Consider the following 16,988-nt stretch of genomic DNA (forward strand, 5'->3'; position numbering starts at 1 on the left):
CATAATGATCTTTATATGTATACTCGTGTTGTACAATTGTTTATATATGTTTTGTTCTTTTCAGCGACCACTTGACAAAGACTCGGGAAGAGTCGAAACGTTGTCAGTTTGACCTCTGGTCGCAATTTTGCACTGTTGAATAATAAATCTAAAAAGCACTTCAATAAATTCAATTTTTTTTTTCATATGATACCCCTAGAGTGTGCGGTGTATTAAATTTAGTCTTAGTGTTTGGGACATTCCAGTCCTCTACACCGGCACCTCGCCTTACCTTAACCCTAGTGCGCACCAATTTTTCCTCCAACGCAGTACATTGCGCAGCCAACGCAGTACATTGCACAGCCAACGCAGTACATTGCGCAGCCCACGTAGTACATTGCGCAGCCCACGTAGTACATTGCGCAGCCCACGTAGTACATTGCGCAGCCCACGTAGTACATTGCGCAGCCCACGTTGTACATTTCGCAGCCCACAAAGTATATTGCGCAGCCCACGTACTATATTGTGCAGCCCACGTTGTATATTGCGCAGCCCACGTTGTATATTGCGCAGCCCACGTATACTGTATAGCAATGTGGGCATGATATCCCTGTTAAAAAAAAAGAACTAAAATAAAAAATAGTTATATACTCAACTTCCATTGGCGCCTGGATCCAGGAAGCGGTTATCGACGCTTGGGATCCACCGAAGCTCCGCCAAGCCGCTCGCACCGGCCGCCAAGCCGCTCGCGCTGGCCGCCATCTTCCATTCCCAGGATGCATTGCGAAATTACCCAGATGACTTAGCGGTCTCGCGAGACCGCTAAGTCTTCTGGGTAATTTTGCAATGCATCCTGGGAACGGAAGATGGCGGCCGGCGCGAGCGGGTCGGCGTACTACGGATGGTGAGTATAGCAGGTTTTTTGTTTTTTTATTATTTTTAACATTACTTTTTTTTACTATTGATGCCGCATAGGCTGCATCAATAGTAAAAAATTGGGGACACACAAGGTTAATAGCAGCGGTTATGGAGTACATTACCCGCAGCATAGCGCGGTCTGTTACCGCCGGCATTAACCCTGTGTGAGCGGTGACCGGAGGGGAGTATGCGGGCGCCGGGCACTGAGTGCGGGGAGTAAGGAGCGGCCATTTTCTTCCGGACTGTGCGCATCTCTGATTGGTCGTGGCTATGGTCGTGGGCGTTTTGCCACGACCAATCAGCGACTTGGATTCCATGACAGACAGAGGCCGCGACCAATGAATATCCGTGACAGAAAGACAGAAGGACAGACAGAAGGACAGACAGAAAGACAGAAGTACCCCTTAGACAATTATATAGTAGATAGGAGCAGCATGGTTGTCAATTTATTTGTCTACAAAAAAGGAAAAAGGGGCACCTACACACATACACATCCTCTCGAATGAAAAAAGGGAGGTATTCCCCTAAAATGTGTATTTCTGCACTGTATCATTGTTTCTGACTTTGTCACAGCAAGAAAGGTTATGAAAATTTGTAATTCTCTTTATTATGGAATTTGTCTTCTTTCCTGTAAAAAAAATTGTATGAAAGTGGTTTTCAGATCCCATCTTTTCATGCAAAACCACATTCAGCTGCATTACACTGCGATGTAGCAGCGAACATAGGTATCCTTGGCCATGCAATATGTGTTGCTGCAAAAAATATCCTGAGAAAATCCCCTATGGGTGAATGCATGGGAATGAATCCTAATAAGCAGTGCAGTTCTTACACAGTCTATTGTAAACAAATAAAAAAGACCACACATGGAGCTTGATGCATCTAATTCATCACCACAAGAGAAGATTCATACCTTCATGTGTAGGCGCACGGTAGATATTAAGCAGGGTTTACGATGTTGCGATTGCAGTGAGGCTGGCAGTGCGGATTCCACCAATGCTCATAAAACTGCTCCTCAGACCTCTGTTCCAGACGCTGTAGGTACAGCATGTACTCCTAAGGGCAACACATGGCTTAATGTTATATGCACAAAGTAGAAGAAGGTCTCTGGTTTTATTAATAACCAAATCAGACTTATAGAACTCTTTAGAGAGAATCAGTCATCATTTCCATCTGAGAGTAGCATAAAGTATGCCCCTGATTCATGTGTTGGTTCACTTACTGAGCTTCTTGCAGTATTTTTGCTAAATTACTGTTTTATCTGCTGCAGCTCTGCTAGTCTTCTCAATGATAAGTTGTGTCTAATGCCACCCTGTCTTTGATTGACAGCCTTCTGCCTACATTATGCAGAAGCAGAAAGATGCCATTGAGTGTTGAAAGTTGGGAATTGCAATAGTATATGAATATCAAGGGCTACTTAGCAAAGGTTGATCACTGAGAGGTCTAGTGGAGCTGCAGCAGATAAAACAGCTTCTCACCAAAACAACAGCAGGAAGGTCAGTAAATGGCATAGCCCTGGAATAATTGTCTCTGTCCTACTTTATACTGCTCTCAGATTGGGCAGCATAAAACTGGTGACAAGTTATCTTTAACCATTGTCACAATAAAATTACAAAAATAATCTCCAAAAAGTAATTTTTAATGTCAGAAATTTAGTGCAAAATTCTGGCAACTTTAATGCATATTAACTCCTTAATAGTGTACCTGATTTTGACCTAAATATTGTTTGACTTTCTCCATTCAGTTTGCAGTCTAAACCAAAGCCAAAAGCTAACCCTCTGTAGTGACACTGATAGTGTCACTGTGGAAAGCCTAGATGGCGCATGCAGGAGGCACGGGACCGAGAGCCAGAAGTGAAAGGAGCAGGGCACGCAGTGCACATAGGACCTGACACTAAGGCACGCAGTAAGCACAGGACCTGAAACTAGACAGTCCGGTGATCGCAGAGGGGAGGAGCCACCGCACGAGAGGACGGGGAATAAGCTGAGAGCGCGGGGCACAGGGTAGAGAACAATAACGTAGTCAGTGGGGAGCTGAAGGTCAAAAGCCGGACAAGAGCGAGGTACCAGGGGCAAGACAGCAGAGTAAACCGAGATGAGCCAAGGGGTCAGAGAACCAGGAAGGACAGATAAGTGCCAAGCAGAAAACAGAGGCAGAAGTTAGGAGACAGAACCAGGTCATACACAACAAAGCTCACACGCACAGAGGCACAAAGATTACAGATGAGTAACCTGGGTCAGCAACCACTAAACGAGTACACGGAAGTATCACCGACACCTGACCCAGGAACCACCAGCTTTAAATAGCCACCCCAAAACCAGAGAGAGGCAGCTAGCGTTAACCCTGACTTGACCAGGACGGAACCTGGAATCAAGTCCAGAGTCATGACACCTTCATAGGCTATGTGCCCATGATCAGAAATACTAGTGCTCTGGAAGGAAGCAGCGTAATTGTGCTGCGTCCAAAACACTGCATTGTACAGAACAAGCAGAGTGGATGGATTTGATAGTAATCCCATGCCTGCTGTTCTTTTTTATGCTGCATAAACTCACCTGCAATGCGAGTTTCCAAGCCGCAGCATGTTAATTTTTATTGTGGGAACACAGCCTTCTGTGCGGGATTTCCCCATGGACTTACATTAAATGCAGATAATACGCAAGAAAACGTTAAAAAAAGGACATGTATTTTAAATTGGTTTATACAGGACAAAAGCACCCAAAAAACACAGCTAAACAAACATAAATAATGAAAAAAATGAGGTAGTGTACCCCCTATTTTTGATAACCAGCACAGGTGAAGCAGACAGCTGCAAGTTTATATTATCATGCTGAGAAGGCTCTTGGTTATTTGGCCCTTGCCAGCCTAAAATACAAGCCCGCAGCCGCCAGTGGCAACTGGGTTAATGGTTTATGGGGTTGATGTCAGCTGTGAAAGGCATGAAAACAGAGAGGAAAAGTAACGTCATCGCTCTTGAGACATAACAAGGAGTGACCTACGAAGCGTCTTTCTCAGATGAATAACGGCGATCACGTAAAAAAAAGTGAGATCCAGTGTAAAACTCATTTCTCTCCTCTGACATGATCAAACAGTAGAGAGAAATGGTGTCCCCAGGCCCTCCATGGTACCTTGGTACCAGTGACGCCATCCCCCGGGCTTTCAGGAAAGTCCAACAATCAATGGTTGAGGTATGACATGCGCTAGAAAATCTTCCGCCTCAGGCTCCGCTGCCACTACATTTACCCATTGGAGAGTTAGGAAGATGTAACATCCCTTGAAGCACTTACTGGTCCAGGTATCGGTGGTTATGTGGAGCTTGCCACTGATAGTGTTCCTCTGTGCACACCTGATTTGGTCTGCAACATGTGTCTGCAGAGCAGGGATGGCCTAGCCTGGAAAAGTAGTGTCGGCTGTTGGCAACATACTGCGGGTGACAAAAGACTGACTGGCACATCCAAACTAGTGTGAATAGGTGCATACTAGGAGCAGCTACCTCCATATACAATATACAGAAACAGGTTGCACTCTATTGTGCTAAAGAATGTCAATGTGAAATATATGAAATATCAATAGCAATATGGCTTTTGAATACTATTAAAAAAATTACACGCTTTGCACAAAATTTGGCCAAATTATGTCTGCTTATCAAACAACATCAAGGTGGTCTCAAAGACTGATGGGTCCCTATTAGTGTTGAGCATTCCGATACCGCAAGTATCGGGTATCGGCCGATACTTGCGGGTATCGGAATTCCGATACCGAGATCCGATACTTTTGTGGTATCGGGTATCGGTATCGAAACAACATTAATGTGTAAAAGAAAGAATTAAAATAAAAAATATTGCTATACTCACCTCTCCGACGCAGCCTAGACCTCACCGAGGGAACCGGCAGCGTTGTTTGCTTAAAATGCGCGCTTTTCCTTCCTTCCGTGACGTCACGGCTTCTGATTGGTCGCGTGCCGCCCATGTGGCCGCGACGCGACCAATCACAGCAAGCCGTGACGTAATTTTCAGGTCCTTCTAGGCATTCAGTATTTTAAAATTACGTTCCGGCTTTGTGATTGGTCGCGTCGCGGGTCACATGGGCGACGCAACCAATCACAAAGCCGGAAGGTAATTTTAAAATACTGAAGGACCTGAAATTACGTCACGGCTTGCTGTGATTGGTTGCGTCGCGGCCACATGGGCGACGCGACCAATCACAAGCCGTGACGTCACGGGAGGCTGGACACACGCGCATTTTAAAATGCGCGCGTCTCCAGCCTCCCGTGACGTCACGGCTTGTGATTGGTCGCGTCGCCCATGTGACCCGCGACGCGACCAATCACAAAGCCGGAACGTAATTTTAAAATACTGAATGCCTAGAATGACCTGAAAATTACGTCACGGCTTGCTGTGATTGGTCGCGTCGCGGCCACATGGGCGGCACGCGACCAATCAGAAGCCGTGACGTCACGGAAGGAAGGAAAAGCGCGCATTTTAAGCAAACAACGCTGCCGGTTCCCTCGGAGAGGTGAGTATAGCAATATTTTTTATTTTAATTCTTTATTTTACACATTAATATGGTTCCCAGGGCCTGAAGGAGAGTTTCCTCTCCTTCAGACCCTGGGAACCATCAGGAATACCGTCCGATACTTGAGTCCCATTGACTTGTATTGGTATCGGGTATCGGTATCGGATTGGATCCGATACTTTGCCGGTATCGGCCGATACTTTCCGATACCGATACTTTCAAGTATCGGACGGTATCGCTCAACACTAGTCCCTATCTATATGAATTCCTGGGTGAATGTGGACAACTCTCAGCAATGCCTCAGCACTATTGCAACACAACTCGCACAGAGACAGCTACACAGAATAATTATTTTTTATGCCCACTGCTCGCACAGATACTGCTGCAGCGTATACATCTTTTTAGGCCCATTTCTTGCATAAACACAGCTGCAGAGTATAATTTTTTTTATGCCCACTACTCGCACAGACACATTGGCAGGTTATAATTATTTTTTTGGCACACCACTCATACAGACACGGCTACAGGGTTTAATTATTAAAACACGACCAGAACACATGTCAAAAAGAACAAGGGACTTATAAACACTAAATAGTGAGAGAAGGCCCAGGGCCTACACAAGAGGCCACCCACTCCATACAGATAATAAAAATAAGGAGAACTAAGGAGTATAAAGGGTATCAAAATTTATTTAAATATACAAAAAAGTGAAATGCACATAAACTCTATAAATATAGAACATATATCAAATACATATAAAAAATGCATAAGGACAGAGGATGAAAACAGAGTCCACCCCGGTGGACGGCGCCCAAATAGTGCTTAAATGAACAATCACTGACAGATTGTATAACATACGGCCGCGGGACACACTCTGGTACATGTAATGTGTTAGAGCGACCCAAAGTCACTAGTAATAGACCATGCAGGGTGTGCTTACCGGGATATAGGGTGGGCGAACCAGGGCACCGGGCTGGAACCAGGATAAAAGAGCCCCCGACGCGCGTTTCGCTTGAAAAAATAACCTGCTTTATCAAGGGGATGAGTGTGGAGGCCGAGAAGGACCTTAATATGGGCCGGGCTCGGAGCACGTGACGTCTCACATGCTGCGAGGCGGCCAATGAGAGGCGGCAATGCCTGCGCATGCGCAGATAGAACCGCAGGTCCTGAAACCGAGAACGGCATCTAGCGTCACAACACGTGGGCGGGGGTAGCCCCGGTCACGTGTGGGAGGCCGGACAGACGCCGTCCTGGAGCAGGAACCGGCAAGCCAGACCGGCGCACGCGCACTGCCACCAATGTAAAAAGAATGATAACAATAGATAAAGAGGGAAAGCAACCCGGGAGGACAAAAAATGTATATGGCCACTAATGTATGAAACAAGCGATATATAAGATGGCGACTAGGCACCCCACATAAATAGACAATAAATAATAACATAATGTCAAGTCATAAATCCGATGCAATCATGTATGGCAAGTACAGCATGTCGATATGATATTATAGGGTGCCTTCCATATTTCCTTAAGGGCATTAGTGCCGGGTCCTCCACAGAAGAAGATGAATGAAAACAATATAAAATGTAGATCTCGGCACCAAAAATATACGAAAACTAAAGAACAAAATGAAGAAAAAACCAAATTAATGACATAAATAGAAACACAAACAAATTAAAAACGTAATAAAAATACGGCCCAGCAAGGGGACCCTGTTCCAAAAGGATGGGGGTGAGGACGGAACAAAAAATTATATATCATCAAGGCATGAGGGAGAGGAAGAACAGGAAAAACTCCAAACAAAAGTTGACCCTGACCAAAACAAAATAAGAAATAGTAAACTCATAGGCATGCATCTAGGAGACTAAAGAAAAGAGGCAAAGCTTAGCGATTCATTTAGACCGCTAGGTGCGACCGTATTCAATCTAACGATCCAGGCCGCCTCGCGTTGTGCCAATATCTTCTTATAGTTTCCCCCACGGGTGCCCAGGTGGACGCAGTCGATGCCCCTGACCCGAAGCGACTCCGCGTCACACCCATGGCACGTCTTAAAGTGATGCGGTATCGTCTTTAGGAGAGAGGCATCGACCACGCCCCTAGCCGCTTGAATGTCACGTACGTGCTCTCTAGTGCGTATGCGAAGTTCCCTCGACGTTAAGCCCACATAAATTAAGGGGCAACTGCACGTCGCGTAATATATCACATTCTTTGTGCTACACGATATATGATGTCTGATGGAATATGTCCTAGTGCCGTCAGATGATGCAAAGGTAGTCGTCCTAACAATATTGGCACAGGCCATACAATGACTGCACTGGAAACAGCTCAGAGTGGGGCCCCTGGAGCCAAAAGGATTGGTGGCAGGGGGAACATAGTGACTCCGCACAAGCATGTTATGCCGAGATCTACATTTTATATTGTTTTCATTCATCTTCTTCTGTGGAGGACCCGGCACTAATGCCCTTAAGGAAATATGGAAGGCACCCTATAATATCATATCGACATGCTGTACTTGCCATACATGATTGCATCGGATTTATGACTTGACATTATGTTATTATTTATTGTCTATTTATGTGGGGTGCCTAGTCGCCATCTTATATATCGCTTGTTTCATACATTAGTGGCCATATACATTTTTTGTCCTCCCGGGTTGCTTTCCCTCTTTATCTATTGTTATCATTCTTTTTACATTGGTGGCAGTGCGCGTGCGCCGGTCCGGCTTGCCGGTTCCTGCTCCAGGACGGCGTCTGTCCGGCCTCCCACACGTGACCGGGGCTTCCCCCGCCCACGTGTTGTGACGCTAGACGCCGTTCTCGGTTTCAGGACCTGCGGTTCTATCTGCGCATGCGCCGGCATTGCCGCCTCTCATTGGCCGCCTCGCAGCATGTGAGACGTCACGTGCTCCGAGCCCGGCCCATATTAAGGTCCTTCTCGGCCTCCACACTCATCCCCTTGATAAAGCAGGTTATTTTTTCAAGCGAAACGCGCGTCGGGGGCTCTTTTATCCTGGTTCCAGCCCCGTGCCATGGTTCGCCCACCCTATATCCCGGTAAGCACACCCTGCATGGTCTATTACTAGTGACTTTGGGTCGCTCTAACACATTACATGTACCAGAGTGTGTCCCGTGGCCGTATGTTATACAATCTGTCAGTGATTGTTCATTTAAGCACTATTTGGGCGCCGTCCACCGGGGTGGACTCTGTTTTCATCCTCTGTCCTTATGCATTTTTTATATGTATTTGATATATGTTCTATATTTATAGAGTTTATGTGCATTTCACTTTTTTGTATATTTAAATAAATTTTGATACCCTTTATACTCCTTAGTTCTCCTTATTTTTATTAGGGTTTAATTATTGTTTAGGTCCATTGCTCCCACACACACACACAGTTTCAGAGTATAATTAGTTTTTACACACTACTCACAAAGAGATGGGTACAGAGTATAACAATTTTCTAGGCAAACTGCTCATACAGAGATGGCTGCAGAGTATGATTCTTTTTTAGGCACACTACTCGCACGGATGTAAGGAGGTGGCAGGGACCCTCGTTTGCCTCCTCTCTCCTATATGCCGGGCATGAGTGCCCAATGCAGTATCCTGTGCGTTTACCTGTATGCTCCTGTTATGTATTAATGTTGTATTAATGTAATGTGCTGTGTATATTGTCTATTGCATGTGTTTAGGTTAGGGACAGAAACGGTTGAGTAAAGGAAGAGGGTTGGCCCAGCAGGGTGCAAAAAGCAGCAATTTCCTGCTTTTAGACCAGAGTCAGAGCAGGCTTGCCCGAGGCAGGACATGCTCCCCTGATGGGAGCGGGATATACCCCTGGAGGAGAATTACTACTGCCATGGACTGCCGGGCAGTAGGAACGGGCACTGAAACTGTGTGCTCCCAGGAACCGGATGGAAGCCAACGAGGCTGCATATCTGAATAGGGAAAGCGCAGGAAATGTTATCTCCTTTACCTCATCCTCATTAAAAGTTTTGCCACTGTCGGTACCGAAGTGTGACGTCTGGTGCATCCAGAGGACGCCGTTCTAGTGTGAAGAGAAACTGTGTCAGAGGTAACTAACTGTGCCACAGGGCTGGGAGTTTATCTGTCGTTTCAAATGCAAGGGGATGGGGTGCTTATGGACTGTTGCTTTTGGACTTAGTCATGACTACCACCCCTGTCGCCCTTGTTACACAGACACACCTGCAGAATACACAGGATTTTTGGCACAGTACTCCCACATAGTATAATAATTTTTATAAGTATAATTATTTAAGAGCCACACTACTCGTACAGACAAGGCTCCAGAGTATAATTATTTTTTTAGGCCCACTACTCGCAGACACAGAGGTAGTGTCATGGGTGTGTCAGATGCAACAGACTGTCGCTCTGTATCTGGCTGCAGAAGGCAACTGCAGACCTCATTTCTTGTGGTTTTTGGTGGCCAGGGTTGCATCAGGATGTGGTTGAACATGTATCTGCTTGTAGTATCTGCGCACCTTCTAAAGTATCACATACCCGTCCGTCTGATACTCCTCTTCCGCTACCTATTCCTAGCAGGCCTTGGACACACTTGTCCATGGATTTTATTACTGAGCTACCGGTATCTGTAGGCAAGAGAGTCGCCGGTGATATTCACATTTTTCCCTTGTGAAGGCTAGGAGCTATAGCAGACGGCTAACTTCCTCTCTGGAGTTGTTTAAGGACGTTTGGTGTTACTTCTCTGAGTCTGCTCAAGCTAAGTTCATTCCCCTTGTCTGTCTTACTTTTTGCCTTTAGTTTACACTGGGGACTGACCAGTGCTATCCCACCCCCCCTTATCTAGGGCTTAGTTCTAGGGAGATACAGGGCTTAGGTTTCCTGCTCCGCAATTGGTGAGGAACCAATTTAGGGATGGTAGGGCAGGTAGGGTGTTAATAGATCTGCCTAGGGGTCTCCACTCACCCTTTCCCTGGTGTCAGGGCTTCCTTCCCCTCATCCCTTTGGGTTGCACTTAGTCTTTCTCTCACTGTGCGTGACAGAAAGAGTATAATTATTATTTTGTTACACTAATCTCATGGAGACAGCTGCAATGTATAATTATATTTTAGGTCGGCTACTCACACAGACACAGTGGAAAAATATAATTATTTTTAGGCACACTACTTTTACAGATACAGGTGCAGAGTACACAAAGGCTTTTTGGCACAGTACTGCCACAGAGTATAACAATGTTTTAGGCACACTACACTCACATACATAGCTGCAGAGTATAATTATTTTTTAGATTCGAGAAAAACAGCCGCACTCAAAATTTTGGTTTTCAAATGCATATCATAGGCAAACATTTATTGAAGACACCACAGTGGAAAATAAGCGTTTTGAGGTAACGTTTCGACCCCATGATGGGTCTTTTTCAAACCTCGCTTAAGGAGGAATGGTAAAGAAAAGAAAAAAAACGCAGCATGGAATTGTCATAAGTGGACTCCTAAGGAGAGCTATGAACTTAGGAGACAAGAATCCACATGAAATGGGCATCAAAGCATTGGAATACTATTTAAAAATGAGGGCTGTCTACTTCGATAAGCACAACAAATTGGTGGTTGAACTTATGAAGTTTATTTTGACCCACAACTATTTCCTTTTTGACGGCGAGTACTTCCACCAGCTCAGGGGGACTGCGATGGGCTGTTCTTGTGCGCCATTGTATGCAAATCTCCTCCTGGGCTGGAGGGAGGAAACAGTCATCTTTTCGGGAATAGATGATTGGTGGGTTCAGAATGTAACAGCGTGGTACCGCTATATCGACGACGTTTTCGTCATATGGAATGGGACAGAAGTGGAATTCCGTAATTTTGTACAGGCATTAAATGTCAACAATATAGGTTTAAGATTTACTTCCGAAAGCAGTATAAGGGAATTGTTATTTCTGGATGTTAGAATAACCATCAACCCCAATGGTATGCTGGATACCAGGCTGTTTTGAAAACCTACAGCCACCAATTCCCTCCTCCGCTGGGAAAGCCACCACCCCGTCCCCTTAAAAAAGGAAATACCACGGGGGCAATATCTGAGAGTAAAAAGAAATTGCTCAGATCTAGGAACCTTTAGGACACAGGCTTATGAGTTGAGGGAGAGGTTCAGAGATCGGGGTTACCCGGATGAGGTGTTGGCTCCAGCATTCAGAGATGCTCTGGGGAGAGATAGACACATGCTCCTTCAACCAAGGAGAAAGGAAGGAGAGATAGACATCTTAAGGGTCATAGGGACATATGATAACCAGACAGACCAAATACACAGGATCCTTAAAAAACACTGGAGTATTCTTCAAACCGATGAAACATTGGCTGATATCCTCCCGAACAAACCTCAGATTACGTATCGTAGAGGACGCTCCCTGAAAGATAGAGTCGTTCATAGTCACTATAAAAGAGCTAAACAGGTGGGCACGTGGCTTGAGAGGAGAGTCTGGCACATTCAGATGTGGAAACTGTTCCTTTTGTAAATATATTTTAACAGGAAAGACGTTTGTAAGTGCCTCTAACAAAAAGAAATTTGACAGTAGGGACTTCACCAATTGTAAGACTATGGGGGTGGTCTACATGGCCACCTGTACGTGCCCTAGAAACTATATCGGAAAAACAAAAAGGGAACTGAGAAGGAGAATTAGTGAACATTTGGGGGACGTCAGAAATGATAGAGATACACCCATAGCGCATCATGTAAGAGAATTCCATCAAGGAAATGGCGAGGTGTTATCTTTTTGTGTACTGGAGGTTGTGAAACAGAACGGGAGGCGGGGAGATTGGAATAAACTGATATTACAGAAAGAAACCCAATGGATCTTTAGAATGGAATCAATGGCTCCGTTGGGATTAAATGAAAGACTGACGTATAGCTGCTTTGTCTAAGAGAGGGTGTTTCATGCTTGCTTCTTTTTAACCCTGCGGTCAAGTGAGATACGGCTTAATTTTTGAAACATGGACCTAAGAGATGGTGCATGTTCTAAAAATGTGTTGAGAACCCAGTAAGAGGTGGAAATGAAGGGGTTTCTCTTCTATTGCACAATACAACAATTTTACCTAAATTCTGTACTTGGTTATTGTTGTCTGTTGAATATGAGATTACAAACATACATCAAAAAACATATACAGGCGTATACGATCCCAATATAGACAATAGGGGACGTATAATGGTGGCCATTTTCTGTTATTAAGAGCTCCGTCATTATAATTCGGATGCCGCATATTTAGTAAGGCAGCAATGCTATGGCACTCTTTTGAGGGTAAATGAATGCGGTATTAGTCTCTTTCTTAAGGGACATGTAGCATAGCTGGAGGATACTTAACATCTAGCACTATGAGGAGAGATGAAATGCTAAAGGGTTTGTCCAACATCAGCCAGGTTAAAGTCCGGTGTGCATAGTAAGTTATAGGTGGGTAACACAGCGCATGCGCAAAAGCACCACCGCCGGCTCTGGTCAGGAGTATGAAGGAGCGACGGCGGTGCTGTGTATCCCATCACGCGTGCGCAGAAACGCCGGCGCGGTCCCCGCCCAGTGACATGGGGGAGTTTTCGGCTAACCTCTGCACAACACGAGGTATGGGGGAACGCCGACGCATGCGTAATAGCTGGTGGACTGGGTGTACCTCTAGCGCCCGGAAGGCGCTCTGGGTTGAATATAACACAGGGTCCACAATTGGAAGCGCTTTGAGTATAGTACAGGGAATACCCCTGAGATTCACCACAGGGTAATGTGCACCGGAAAATGGAGGCAGGCGTACAGACAGGAGCCTAAGTGTTCTCTCCTATGTGATGTTACCCTAGCTTAGCTATATGTTTATTTAAAGACCTAAAGGCCACAAGGTAATGACCCCTGCAACCAGGCGCTATTTGAATCTGATGTCAGAAGACACGGATAACCCCATATGCCTCCTGAGGAACTACATCAGGGGAGGGAAACGCGTCGAGGCGATACATGATTACAGATAAGTGGGAGCAATGAGGATTTGTGCCATCACCTTGTTGGTCTCTGATTTTTTTCATTTGGGCATATATACATCTGCAATATACGGATAAACTAGACCATTTTCTACTGGTGTTATCAGTCTGCTAGTGATTGGTTCCCCGAGTGGGGTATAAACTAATTTGTGCCAATTTTTTGTGGGGTACAGTGCAACACTCAATTAAGATGTGGGGTATGTGCGATTATGCTGAGATGACATTGTAAAATTGTACGGCATATGAAAAAGGTCTCAGTAGAGTTGGAAATGACTCTGGAAAGTTGAGAGACATCGCAATAACACACTAAGGATAATGCACAAAGATATTTCCGAAAATTTTCTAATTAAGGGATATCTAAAAGCATGCTGAGATAACACTGAATAAAGTATATATTATTGAATTGGCTTGTAAGGGGTTGCAAATCAATAAACCTCAGTAAAGAGATACTGCAGGATCTTGTTAAATGAGCTTGGAGTGATATTTGGAGTCAATACACAGGGCAGCCCCATTTCTGTTACATATTGTGTGCCCATAGTTTTTATATGATCTGGGATTCCCTGATAACAAATTTTGGTTCTGGACTAGTTTAGATCTCGGATTGGGATAGCTCTTGTTAAAAGAGGATCAATACTCCAGGTTACCAATAGAAACTGTTAGGGACACTGAGGGTGAGCCACCGTTGAGCGGGGGCGCCACATTGCGATCAAGAGGGTGCCAACCTCCGCTGACAGGCAGGGATCACCCTAGGGACTTGATTAGGTGTATATACATGGTCATTTAAGGACCTTATGTACCAGATCATTTTTTTCATTTCTGCACTAGATTCAATGTGGTTATGGTGTTCTGCAATTATTTATCCCTATAGGTCTGTGTAAGGTTGGATACCTGTATGAGTACGGGACTCTAGGGTTGAGGTACTACCTAGGTATCCCCCATTGATGTGTACACTAGGGTTTTTTAGGGACAAAAGGGTAAGCCGCCGAGGAGCGGGGGCGCCATATTGCGTTCAAGAGGGTGCCCACCTCAGCAGGTAGGCAGGGATTAGGAAGGGACGGGTAGGACACAATAGGGACACCCATACCCCTCCCTCCCCCTACCATTTCATGTGAGTGGATTTAGTGTAGTATTATTGTTGCCTGGTGTCAAAGGTTTAGGACATTGTTACATTTTAACCCCTTCATGACCCAGCCTATTTTGGCCTTAATGACCTTGCCGTTTTTTGCAATTCTGACCAGTGTCCCTTTATGAGGTAATAACTCAGGAACGCTTCAACGGATCCTAGCGATTCTGAGATTTTTTTTGTGACATATTGGGCTTCATGTTAGTGGTAAATTTAGGTCGATAATTTCTGAGTTTATTTGTGAAAAAAATGGAAATTTGGCGAAAATTTTGAACATTTCGCAATTTTCACGTTTTGAATTTTTATTCTGTTAAACCAGAGAGTTATGTGACACAAAATAGTTAATAAATAACATTTCCCACATGTCTACTTTACATCAGCACAATTTTGGAAACAAATTTTTTTTTTGCTAGGAAGTTATAAGGGTTAAAATTTGACCAGTGATTTCTCATTTTTACAACAAAATTTACAAAACCATTTTTTTTAGGGACCACCTCACATTTGAAGTCATTTTGAGGGTTCTATATGGCTGAAAATACCCAAAAGTGACACCATTCTAAAAACTGCACCCCTCAAGGTGCTCAAAACCACATTCAAGAAGTTTATTAATCCTTCAGGTGTTTCACAGCAGCAGAAGCAACATGGAAGTAAAAAATGAACATTTAACTTTTTAGTCACAAAAATGATCTTTTAGCAACAATTTTTTTATTTTCCCAAGGGTAAAAGGAGAAACTGGACCACGGACGTTGTTGTCCAATTTGTTCTGAGTACGCTGATACCTCATATGTGGGGGTAAACCACTGTTTGGGTGCACGGCAGGGCTCGGAAGGGAAAGACCTCCATTTGACTTTTTGAATTAAAAATTGGCTCCAATCTTTAGCGGACACCATGTCGCGTTTGGAGAGCCCCCGTGTGCCTAAACATTGGAGCTCCCCCACAAGTGACCCCATTTTGGAAACTAGACCCCCCAAGGAACTTATCTAGAAGCATAGTGAGCACTTTAAACCCCCAGGTGCTTCACAAATTGATCCGTAAAAATGAAAAAGTACTTTTTTTTCACAAAAAAATTATTTTAGCCTCAATTTTTTCATTTTCACATGGGCAACAGGATAAAATGGATCCTAAAATTTGTTGGGCAATTTCTCCTGAGTACACCGATACCTCACATGTGGGGGTAAACCACTGTTTGGGCACATGGTAAGGCTCGGAAGGGAAGGAGCGCCATTTTACTTTTTGAATGAAAAATTATCTCCATCGTTAGCGGACACCATGTCGCGTTTGGAAAGCCCCTGTGTGCCTAAACATTGGAGCTCCTCCACAAGTGACCCCATTTTGGAAACTAGACCCCCCAAGGAACTTATCTAGAAGCATAGTGAGCACTTTAAACCCTCAGGTGCTTCACAAATTGATCCGCAAAAATGAAAAAGTACTTTTTTTTCACACAAAATTTCTTTTAGCCTCAATTCTTTCATTTTCACATGGGCAACAGGATAAAATGGATCCTAAAATTTGTTGGGCAATTTCTCCTGAGTACGCTGATGCCTCATATGTGGGGGTAAACCACTGTTTGGGTGCACGGCAAGGCTCGGAAGGGAAGGAGCTCCATTTGACTTTTTGAATGGAAAATTAGCTCCAATCGTTAGCGGACACCATGTCGCGTTTGGAGAGCCCCTGATGTGCCTAAACATTGGAGCTCCCCCACAAGTGACCCCATTTTGGAAACTAGACCTCCCAAGGAGAAAAGAAAAGAAAAATTATTTTTTATTTTCATGGCTCTGCGTTATAAACTTCTGTGAAGCACTTGGGGGTTCAAAGTGCTCACCACACATCTAGATTAGATGTGTGGTGAGCACTTTGAACCCCCAAGTGCTTCACAGAAGTTTATAACGCAGAGCCATGAAAATAAAAAATAATTTTTCTTTTTTCAAAAATGATTTTTTAGCCCACAATTTTTTATTTTCCCAAGGGTAACAGGAGAAATTGGACCCCAAAAGTTGTTGTCCAGTTTCTCCTGAGTATGCTGATACCCCATATGTGGGGGTAAACCACTGTTTGGGCACAAGTCGGGGCTTGGAAGGGAGGTAGTGACGTTTTGAAATGCAGGCTTTGATGGAGTGGTCTGCGTGCGTCACATTCCATTTGCAGAGCCCCTGATGTGCCTAAACAGTAGAAACCCCCAACAAGTGACCCCATTTTGGAAACTAGACCCCCCAAGAAACTTATCTAGATATGTGGTGAGCACTTTGAACCCCCAAGTGCTTCACAGAAGTTTACAACGCAGAGCCGTGAAAATAAAAAATCATTTTTCTTTCCTTAAAAATGATGTTTTAGCAAGCAATTTTTTATTTTCACAAGGGTAACAGGAGAAATTGGACCCCAATAGTTGTTGCCCAGTTTGTCCTCAGTACACTGATACCCCATATGTGGGGGTAAACCACTGTTTGGGCACAAGTCAGGGCTCGGAAGGGAGGTAGTGACGTTTTGA

The 16,988-nt window shown here is 44.5% G+C and overlaps 1 protein-coding gene across 1 annotated transcript in view; it reads right to left on the reverse strand.

Moving 5' to 3' along the window:
* C4H17orf67 (chromosome 4 C17orf67 homolog) overlaps window positions 1-16,988 on the reverse strand; it is a 93,292-nt gene that overhangs the window by 15,593 nt on the left and 60,711 nt on the right. The window contains exon 3 of the mRNA XM_077257598.1: window positions 1,808-1,950. Within this exon, the coding sequence (XP_077113713.1) occupies window positions 1,834-1,950 (117 nt within the window). The 3' untranslated portion in view covers window positions 1,808-1,833. The remainder of the gene's footprint in view (window positions 1-1,807; window positions 1,951-16,988) is intronic.

The sequence above is a fragment of the Ranitomeya variabilis genome, chromosome 4 (genome assembly GCF_051348905.1).
Source record: "Ranitomeya variabilis isolate aRanVar5 chromosome 4, aRanVar5.hap1, whole genome shotgun sequence".
In the NCBI taxonomy this organism is placed as follows: Eukaryota; Metazoa; Chordata; class Amphibia; order Anura; family Dendrobatidae; genus Ranitomeya; species Ranitomeya variabilis.